General features: G+C 43.6%; 1 protein-coding gene across 3 annotated transcripts in view; it reads right to left on the reverse strand.

Annotated features, from left to right (window-relative positions):
• Window positions 1–10129, reverse strand: part of RPS6KL1 (ribosomal protein S6 kinase like 1) — a 17762-nt gene extending 7633 nt beyond the window's left edge. Inside the window, exons 1-5 of one of the 3 annotated variants that reach the window (XM_044436166.1) lie at window positions 9939–10129; window positions 7849–8156; window positions 5739–5863; window positions 4145–4237; window positions 2808–2855 (exon numbers count right to left, since the gene is read on the reverse strand). In XM_044436166.1, the coding sequence (XP_044292101.1) occupies window positions 2808–2855; window positions 4145–4237; window positions 5739–5863; window positions 7849–8083 (501 nt within the window). In that variant the 5' untranslated portion in view covers window positions 8084–8156; window positions 9939–10129. Of the gene's footprint in view, window positions 1–2807; window positions 2856–4144; window positions 4238–5738; window positions 5864–7848; window positions 8377–9938 lie in introns of those variants that run through there. The other 2 variants (XM_044436165.1, XM_044436167.1) reach the window with 2 other exon arrangements.
• Between the last annotated feature and the right edge of the window lie 591 nt (window positions 10130–10720).

The following is a 10720-nucleotide window of genomic DNA, read 5'->3' on the forward strand; positions in this document are numbered from 1 at the left end:
TAGATGTTTTTCTGGAACTCCCTAGCTTTCTCCATGATCCAGCGTATGTTGGCAATTTGATCTCTAGTTCCTCTCCCTCTTCGAAATGCTGCCTGTATGAGTACTTCTGGTAGTTCTTGGTCCACATACTGCTGGAGCCTAGCTTGTAGGATTTTGAGCATAACTTTGCTAGCATGTGAAATGAGTGCAATGGTGTGGTAGTTTGAACATTCTTTGGCATTGCCCTTTTTTGGGATCGGAATGTAAACTGACCTTTTCCAATCCTGTGGCCACTGTTAAGTTTTCCAATTTGCTGGCATATTGAGTGTAGCACTTTTACTGCATCGTCTTTTAAGATTTTGAATAGCTCAGCTGGAATACTGTCACCTCCACTAGCTTTGTTGTTGCTCAGACTTCCTAAGGACCATTTGACTTCACATTCCAGGAAGTCTGGCTTGAGATCAGTAACCACCCCATTGTGCTTATCAGGGATGTTAAGCTCTTTCTTGTATAATTCCTCTGTGTAATCTTGCCACCTCTTCTTAATCTCTTCTGCCTCTGTTAGGTCCCTGCCATTTTGGTCCTTTATCATGCCCATCTTTGCATGAAACGTTCCCTTCTCTAATTATCTCTGTCTAGAGAAATAGAAACGTTCCCTTCTCTAATTATCTCTATCTATCTCTAATTTTCTTGAAGAGATCTCTGGTCCTCCCTATTCTATTGTTTTCTTCTATTTCTTTGCACTGTTCATTTAAGAAGGCATTCTCATCTCTTCTAGCTATTCTCTGGAATTCTGCATTCAATTGGGTGTAACTTTTTCTTTCTCCCTTGCCTTTCACTTCCCTTCTTTCCTAAGCTATTTGTAAAGCTTCCTCAGACAGCCATTTTGCTTTCTGGCATTTTTCTTTGGGATGGTTTTAGTTGCTGCCTCTTGTACAATGTTGCGAACCTCCATCCATAGTTCTTCAGGCACTCTGTCAATCAGATCTAATTCCTTAAATCTATTTGTCACCACTACTGTATATTCATCAGGGATATGCTTTAGGTCATACCTGAGTGGCCTAGTGCTTTTTCCTACTTTCTTCAATTTAAGCCTAAATTTTACAACAAGTAGCTCATGGTCTGAGTCACAATCAGCTCCTGGTCTAGTTTTTACTGACTGTATAGAGCTTCTCCATCTTTGGCTGCAGAGCACATAGTCAATCTGATTTCTGTTTTGACCGTCTGGTGATGTCCATGTGTAGAGTCGTCTCTTGGGTTGTTGGGAAATAGCGTTTGCTATGACCATCGTATTCTCTTGACAAAATTCTACCAGCCTGTGCCCTGCTTCATTTTGTACTCCAACGCCAAACTTGCCTGTTATTCCGGCTATCTTTTGGCTTCCTACTTTAGCATTCCAATCCCGCATGATGATAAGGACATCATTTTTGGGTGTTAATTCTAGAAGGTGTTGTAGGCCTTCAAAGAACCGGTCAACTTCAGCCTCTTCAGCACCAGTGGTTGGGGCATAGACTTGGACTACTGTGATGTTGAATGGTTTGCCTTGGATTTGAACTGAGATCATTCTGTCATTTTGGAGACTGTATCCCAGTACTGCTTTTCCTACTCTTTTATTGACTATGAAAGCTACTCCATTTCTTCTGAGGGACTCTTGCCTGCAGTAGTATACCTGATGGTCATCTGAATTAAATTCACCCATTCCTGTCCATTTTAGTTCACTGATTCCTACGATGTCGATGTTCAGTCTTGTCATCTCTTGTTTGAGCACATCCAGCTTGCCTTGATTCATGAATCTTACATTCCAGGTTCCTATGGAGTATAGATCTTTGCAGCATCGGACATTCCTTTCACTACCAGATACTTCGGCAACTGAGTGTCCTTTTGGCTTTGACCCAGTTGCTTCATTCTTTCTGGCACCACTAGTACTAGCCCTCCGCTCTTCCCCCGTGGCATATTGGACACGTTCCGACCTGAGGGGCTCATCTTCCAGCGTCATATCTTTTTGCCTTTTGGTACTGTCCATGGGGTTTTCATGGCAAAGATACTGGAGTGGGTTGCCATTTCCTTCTCCAGTGGATCACATTTTATCAGAGCTCTCTGCTATGACCTGTCCGTCTTGGGTGACCCTTCACGGCATAGCTCATAGCTTCATTGAGCTATGCAAGCCCCTTCACCACAACAAGGCAGTGATCCATGAAGGATAAGATACAACTACTAACACTACTCCAAGGAGAGGTTAAGAACCTGCCTTTCTACATAATTCTTGCCTACAGGTCCCATCATCCCTGATAGGGGATGATGAGGGTTGGAGTCCAACAACATCTAGAGGGCCACAGATGTCTTACTCATCAGCCAAGGACTGCTAAATGCAGTGACTTCCTAGAACCGAAAGGTCAGATAAATGTGTGATTTTTTTCTTATCTATTTTTCTTTTAAAGTTTCAGTTGTAGCAACAGCCCCTGTTCTCCCTAAGAATTCTCCCAAGAGGATCAAATAAACAAAACAAAGATTCTCAGCAATTTGGGATGCTCTGTGCAAAGGCTTTGGATTTGTCCTTTGAAAATCTGTTTATATTTTAATATATAAGAATGCACTATTTCCTTCTGAAAGGAGAGAGAGCTAGTCATAGATATGCAAACAAAAGGAATTCCCCTATAGCACAGGACATGTTGGAAGCTTCCCAAAATAGATTCAGCTCTACAATAGCCTCACAAATTACCAAACAGAGCAAGATTAAGTCAAGAAGATTCAAAGCTATTTTGGTTCTGTGGTATCACTGTGCCTAGGATGGCCAAATGGAAAAGACAGAGTAAGGGGGAGGCACGTACCTTCAGTATAAAAGTCCCCCCTGTAGCTGGATCCTGCACTAACTGCACCTACAAGGAACACAAGCACAGATCAACACCACATTCTCCAGGACAGCCTGCTCCTATAGGAAAATACTAATGCCCACAGATAGTTTACAGAGACCCTATTGCAGCATATCAGTGCTTTTGCTTTATACAAAAGTAAGTATGGAGATCTGGACCAGATCAGGGCCTAGAGTGGAGGGTGGGGGCGCTTCAGCCCTTTGCCCCAACTAGTTGGACCATACTTGTAATTTCTGTAAGGGAAAAAGGCCCCTTTCACTTCAGTGAGAATGTTCTCCTCTATGGGAACTGTAGGTGTGATAAGGTAGGAGAAGCAAGCTGGATACAGACTTCAGCAAAGCACAAATGTTCAAGTCCCCAAATTCCTACACTAGGGTCTCCATCTGGTGTAAGTTCCTGAGCTTACTCTGAGTAAGAAAACCCTCTCATATAGCTGTATGCTACACACTGGAGTTAACAGGCAGTTTGAATCTAACATATTTCTTATGTCCAGCTTCATGACTTCATGAAATCATAATAAGTTTGTGGCCTCTGAAAACTCTTGTCACAAGAGATAGGTTCGTGCCCCAGGGATTTTCATTGCTTCTGCTACAACTGTATAGTATTTACCTTTAAAATGTATAAACTGTGCTTTTAATGCAAAAGGAATTTCAGGGTGGCATATATAAAATGTTCTAAAAGCCATACAATAAAATACAATACAAACAATCTAAGATCCACACATGAGGCTAGAAAGATACTGATTTAAATGTAAAAGTGTTAATTCTGAAAACTTTTTAAAATGCCTCTGCAAATTAAAAGGTTTGGATGTGAAACTGAAAAAAGACCACTTCTGCACCAGGAACACCTTCCATGAGAAGGCGTTCCAAGACAGAGGGGGCCGCTGTAGAGCAGTTCTCTCTGAGAATACCACAGAGTGCAAGACGGGCCTTTAGTGACACCAAGGGTGCAGTGGAGGGGACCTTCACAGAGTCTGAGCACCCCCATTAGTTTTGGAAGGGGGCCTTGGGGAACCCTGAAGCCAGGATCACTGTCCTTCCCCCATGGCTCTCAAGAGACTTAATTTTGCTGGTTCGTGGCTGGCAGTTGCTGCTGTGTCGGAGTCCTGAATCTGTGTAAGCTGCCTTGGGTTCCTCACTAGAGGAAAAAACAGGATATAAATGCAATGCAATACTAATACTATTGAGCCAAAACCATTTAGAGCTTGAAAGGCAAGCACCACACCCTTGGACAGGGCTTTGCAGTGACTAAGCACCCAATATCATAGATACTTCCAGGTGCATACAATGAGTTACCTTGTCAATGATTCCCACAACTTTACAGCGCTTCAGGTTCTCCACTGGTGTGCTGAGAGTCCTAATGGGCCGAAAGCGAAGGCTGCTGTAACCCTGTCAATCAATAAGCACAGAGAAGATCTTCATTTGGAAAACTAGCTAGAGCAGTGTTTAGTGGAGCGAGGTGCAGAGACAATGCTCAGTTCCCGTAGGGCATTACAAAATGAACAAATTTACATACACTGAATTATAAATGTTCTCTGTGGGTGTATCTTTAAAGGATGGCATCTTAAGGATGCATACGGGGGAAGAAGATCTGAGGGGCTTCAATTTGCCTTCTCTTGCCCCCAAGTAGAAGCCTCTGTGCAAACTGCAAATCAGTAGACTCCACCTCATGTGAGCAGGCTGCATGTCCACACTGGGCGTTTGTATCAATGGAATTCAGACTTTGTGCTTAGAAATCCAAAATCAGGCACGGCATTTGCAAATGTTTATGCAGTCAGCATCTGCTCATCTAGCTTCTAAGATTCAGGCATTTAGAGTACTTGGACCTCTCTGAGAAGGACAGATTAAAGATGTAACAACAGAGGCAAAAGGGAGTGACCAGGCAGACAGAAATCTATCTCGGTTACACTGAAACGGTTCATCATTCACTAAGCAAGGAAGTCTTGCCCAGCAACCATCTCATTTCTGTGTGTTTGCTAGACCAGGACTGGGGAACACACGGCCTGCAGATGTTGTTGGACTCCCAACTTGCAGTAGTCTCAGTGGTCAAGGAATTTAGTCAGATAACAGACAGAGGGCCATGAGCACCCCACCCCCCCCCCCCCGCCCCCGTCACTGAAAATATATTAACAAGACTTCTCTGCAGCTGCAAAGTATTTATTTGGTTCAACTAGTTTCCAAACATGCACAGTAAAATAATGCAGGTCTGGATCCTCACTGTCCTGTATCCAAACAGCACTTCATTAAATGTTCCTCTGGTACTCACCCATTGGTCTCTTCCCTTTCCAGTTCAAAATAAGACCACCTGGCCTAAGAATATACAGTTCTTTCTTAAAGTCCAGCAAAACGGGAAATACCCTGTCTCTGAGTTAGTCAGCTCTTTTATCCCAAATTGGGAAAAGGCTGGAAATCAGCTTTCTTCAGTGACTACTTAGCACTACAGGAAGCACAACAAATTAAGAAAACCTCTACATGCTTGTTGATCTGGCTACCTTGCGCACACACCCACTTTCCCCTTTTCCTGTTGCACATTTCGATCACAGCTCCTGCCATACAACAGACTGCACTGCCAGCCAGTCCCAGCTTGCAGATGAGGAGGGACAAAAACGCACTGAATGCTTATCTGAACCTCCTTGAATCCACTTGGTGTATTTGTTGAATCTTCAGAGATTGCCAGTAGGATATTCTTGAAATCTGTTGCTCCTAGCTTTAAATTGATGCTCCCTCACTCAGCATGCTGCACAGTCTCCCTAGATTAGAATATCTGAATTCAGGCAGGATGCAAGTCATGTTCTTGCTTGCCATGTCTACTGAGCCCGCTCTGTGTCACTGCACATACATTTCGAACGCTTCAACAACGGGCCTACACCTAACCCACCCCATTTCTTACCGTTTCAGTTGAATTTCCATTCCCCAGATTCCGTTGTAGATGGCAAATGAAGATTTCTTCTGCACGTTTCAAATATTGGGTGATCTTCCGCTTCACAGCTTCACGACGCTCCTTGTTAGGCTCAACTGTGCGAGAGTCATGTACATCGAGTGTTCTTAGCCCTCATTTTACATATGTGGTTCTTTCTAGATCATCTGCCTTTTCCAACATGACAGCACTTGCCTTATTGCCAAGGCCATGTTGTGTGCAGCACATGACAAAAACGCCAAATTTAGTAGCCAGGCAATCCAGTTCTGAAGTAGGAAAATCAAACTCTGTATCCTGTATAAATTATGCATAGGTGCATATTTTATCTTATTTTGCCTTTTTTCTGGTTTTACCTAGCTATCTGGATGGGTAAGAGCCTAGCCTATATACGTGGCATAATGAGGTAGGAGAATGAAATAATAAGAGTCCAGAACAGACTCTACTTCATCAAATTGCAGATGGAGGATCACATTTTTAAAAATCCCTATGTTAAAAGAACAATAAAACCTCTTTTTGCAACTAGAACAACATGAGTAAAGGGTAGAATCTTTCTCCTGAGGTGTTAGTTTTTCTGACATATAGCAAAAAAAAATATTTTATTTTTTTTTTTTTTTGAGGAAAAATCCAATTTCTCCTACTTGCAGCCTGAAGTGATATGGAATAGTCTACCACCTCCTTCTATTACATTGGTATACCAGGCCAACCAGTTCTGCAGGGCATCACAGCACAATTCTTAACCACTGGAAATCTTATTCAGAGATCTTTTGGCTTATGAGATTCCAGCAAATACTGTCCACATCTTCAAGCATATCTTCACAGTCATAGCTACTAAAAGTTTCTTTTAAAATAACCAAAATCTCAGATATTTAGGATGTAGAATTTTATCCTACATTTGGTGGGCCTTCTGCTCTCGCGTTCTCTCTCAATCCCCCCCCCCCCCCCCTCCCTCCCCCCATGTTACCACATCTAGTGCCTAAGACTGAGAAAGTCACAACATGTCTCAGCCAGCCACTAACCTGGACCTTCATTAGCTTGCCTCATCTTCCAGTATAAAGATGCATCACTATTCACTGAAATTGCTCTTCCCCTTTCTGCTGTCAGCTAATCATAGCATCAGTTCTGCTATCCTCCCATTAATTGCACAGACATTACAGAACCGTATAGTCATATGTTCTCCCACCATGAAGGTGCACACAAGCATTCTGGTGTGCTACAAGAAGCTTGCAAATAGTCTGTCTCACAAATGCTGCTCTCCAAAATACACTCATCTGGAAATAAGCAGCCTTGAAATCAGTGGGAATTCTACATGTATGTGTTTGGGATTAGAGCAATGATAACCTTCATGCTATGAAACTTTTTAATACAATAGAAACGATTTCAGTTTGCAGGTTGTCTCAATAGCCGTGCATAATCTTAGAGGATGCACCAATAAAACAAATTAGTCCAGCCCACCCAAAAATATCTAAAGCATGTTTTTGGGTCCCAGCAATTATTTTATATATACTTTTTGTGTATGCACATCACAGTCTGTACTCTTTGCATTTCATGTCCCCTGACCTCACTGTTTAGATTCACCCTGCCAACATACCAACTTAGGATAACATTGAATAAAGAAGTGGGCTTTTAGTTCATGAAATGTTCAGTCATAATAAATTGGTTCATCTTTAAGGCAGGGACAGAGAAATCTGTGATCCTCTAGAAGTTATTCATTTAATTATTATTAATATTCATTTGCTAAAAAGTCATCAAGGTAGTGCATAACAATTAAACACAGTAAAATAAAGACAAAAAGAATGAAATACTATATTAAAGGTATCAATTAAAACAGAATATGAATCAAACAGATGCTGGATTTCACTTCTCAACAGCTCCAGCCTGGTCACTAGCCAGGAATGATGGGAGCTGTAGTCCAAGACCATGCAGAAAGACGTACATTGTAGATCTCGGCTCCTGCTTTCAGATGCCACAGATCTTTGCTAGTCAATAGTGGCCTAAAGAGCAAAAGGAAATTGCCACAGGAGGTAAGGCAATTTGCAAGTTGGGCAAGCACCCTCCCAGCCAGCCCACCCATTTCCCATCATACCTTGCACTCCATTGAGCAACACATCCACACCATTCTTGTAGTGGTTGAATGCTTCTTCATAGTCCTCACTTACATCCCTCTCCAAAGCCAGACGGATCTGCTTTGCGGCATCCACCAGGTAGTCCCGCTTCCCAGTTCCATGTATATCAACAGCCCCTGGTGCAACCCGGCTTCGAATTTGCTCAAGATACACTCGAGCCTGGGAGAAAGCTCGGGTACAGGACTCCGAATCCATGGCCAAACTGGCACTCAAGAGATACTCTGCTTAAAAAGTGGCCATTCTCAAGAAATCTTCACCAGCCCATTTCCTGTAATGCTTGAAACAAAGACATAATTAGAGACAGACAAGAGAAGGAAGCCACTTAGTGAAATGTTTGAGTAAGCAGCAAAAGACTGCTAGAAAGAGCCAAGCCCTGCAGGCAAAACGGAAGGGTGCTTTCAGACAAGGTTCTTATCTTGCCTCTCTCATAACTTTTTATGAGGATAGAACTTCAGATGATTTATAGCCCTTCTATGTTTTCCTTCTGCTTCTTTGGCCTTTTTTTTCCTTTCCATACAAATTATGTTAGGAAGGCAGAATAGCTACATAATGTCTTTTGATTAGTAGTACCAGGAGGTAGTTGGAAACACCCAAGTCTTTGCTGTCACCAAATGATAACTACTTTATTAGTTGCATGAGTATTAACATTAATTTGTAAATTAATTCACATCAGCATGTGAAAAGCAGCAGTGCTGATAAAATATCAATCTACCTTTGCATACCAAAGAAGAGGAAGCCATGGGCTTCCAAACATTGCTGGATTACACTCCCATCATCCCTGGTCATTGGCTATGCTGGCTGGGGTGCAGGTTCCCCATTTCTGTTTAAACAAGGCATGCACATTATCTCTGTTAAACACAATCTTAGAAGGAGAATTCTCTTGCACATAAGAAAAAATAGGGAACACATCTTAAGAAGGAACCAACCACAACAGTGCCACCAGAGCCAGATTTTAGGGGAAATCCACAGTCTACTGAGCAAAATGGGCAGGAGGGATCCCAAATGCAGCAGGGCTGGCTTTTTCTACTTTGAGGTAGATGAAATCATGCACATTACTATCTGCCAAAGGGTTCTTCATAAGTCAATTAAGAGCAGAGTCTAAAGATTACCAGCCCTATTGACCAACCCACTTGTGATCTTTTTTCAGTTAGTGGGGTTTTTTTTTAATGCTACAGAATAAATGAGTATTTTTAACTAAACAGTTTAAAAACTGATTCATCTATCTAATGAATCAAAAGAATACTGGAGATCTATACAGAGATGGGTGCACAACTGTGTATGAACAACTGGATTGGGGTTGTTTAAGTTTTGCTTTATGTTGTGGTTTCTTTTGGGGAAGCAACAGTGAAACCCAGGTGGCTATTTCTGGCTCTTGCTACTAACAGACAGGAAACAAAACAGCCACCTCTAACAGAATGAGGCTAGTCTGGAATCTGGGAGTTAAAGACCACTGAGTCTTTTATGGAGACAACGGTGCTTTCAGAAGCATGGTAAGATGATAGCTCTCTAGATATTTGGCCCTTCACCTCCCAGAACTCCCTTCCATTAAGGCTGGAAATCCGGGGAGTTGAAATACAAAAGAGCTAGAGCTCAACTTTGTGCCCACACCTGTAGTAGAAGATCCTTCTGGCTGCAGCAGGCTTCCAACCACCTCCTACGCCAATGCCATGGCCTGGGCACAGCCTGAGTTTAGCAGCAGGGGCCTAGTCATTACAGAGACGTACAGTGCAGGAATGCCAGAAAGATTTAAGCGAGGCAGTGGTGCTGATGCTAAGCCATCGAACAGGCCCCACTAGGAGATGGCTGTATTTCCTTTATTCCCCCACGCCACTGCAGAGCGGAAAGACTCAAATAAGCAATGCCAAGAAATGCAGATGAGCAAAGCCAACCTATTTCAACCCTGCCTGTTCCAAGGGATTGTAATTCTGAAAGCATCTGGCGCCGGGGGTGATGCCGGTGCACCGCGGCGGGTGAGCCAGGAGAGCACAGGTGGAGAGCAGAGCGGAGGGGGCAGGTGCCACAGACACGCGAGGAGGAGGCAACGCAGTACCTAGAGGAGGCGTGATTATGTCTGGGACGCCGGTTGGAGAGCGGCGCTTGCAGAGGCTCCCCCACGGCGACTTCCATCCCAGGGCCGGGACCGTCTCCTCTGCCTAGGAATCAGGTATAGGCTCCAGCTCACGGGGTCTGGGGGTCCGCGGCTCCTCCGATTGGCTGCGGATGAGCTCATCATCCAGGCTCTTAGAATAAAGCACCAATCGCCAGGCTGCCCATTGCCCGGTTCTCTCTTAAAGAGGCAGCGCCTGCGAAGCTGCAGGCTCCAAAGGAGAAGTAGCTGCGTAGAAACAGGGGAATCGGAAAGCCCGGCAAAGTACCGGCTGCTTTTCAGCTACAGCAGAGGCTGGAGAACGTGAGGGGCTAGGAACTAACTGCAGTCAAAGACAGTACGTGATTTTAAATACGTGATTTTACTTTGAGATGAAAACTACCTCAGTTCTGCCCCACCTATTCCAATGCACACTGTGGTTACCGTTGCATTTTTGGAAAAAAATGGTGGGGGGAGCTGTAGCTGCCCACTTGTGAAAACAGGGTGCCAGACTGGATGGACTTTTGGTCTGATTCAGCACAGCCTCGCTTATGTTCTTACGTTCTTTTTTCTTCTCGAAATCGTTTCCTCGAACCGCTGCTGGGGCTGAGTTAAGGGGAAGATATTCTATACAGGTTTAGCAGCAATTTTTCTTTGTCACAGCTTCACACAACCAGGGCCGGCCCTGGCCACTTGTCTGCCTAAGACAAAAGATGATGGTACCTACCCGCCTTCCATGTACAAAA

The sequence above is a fragment of the Varanus komodoensis genome, unplaced genomic scaffold, assembly GCF_004798865.1.
Source record: "Varanus komodoensis strain SLA01 unplaced genomic scaffold, ASM479886v1 scaffold3, whole genome shotgun sequence".
In the NCBI taxonomy this organism is placed as follows: Eukaryota; Metazoa; Chordata; class Lepidosauria; order Squamata; family Varanidae; genus Varanus; species Varanus komodoensis.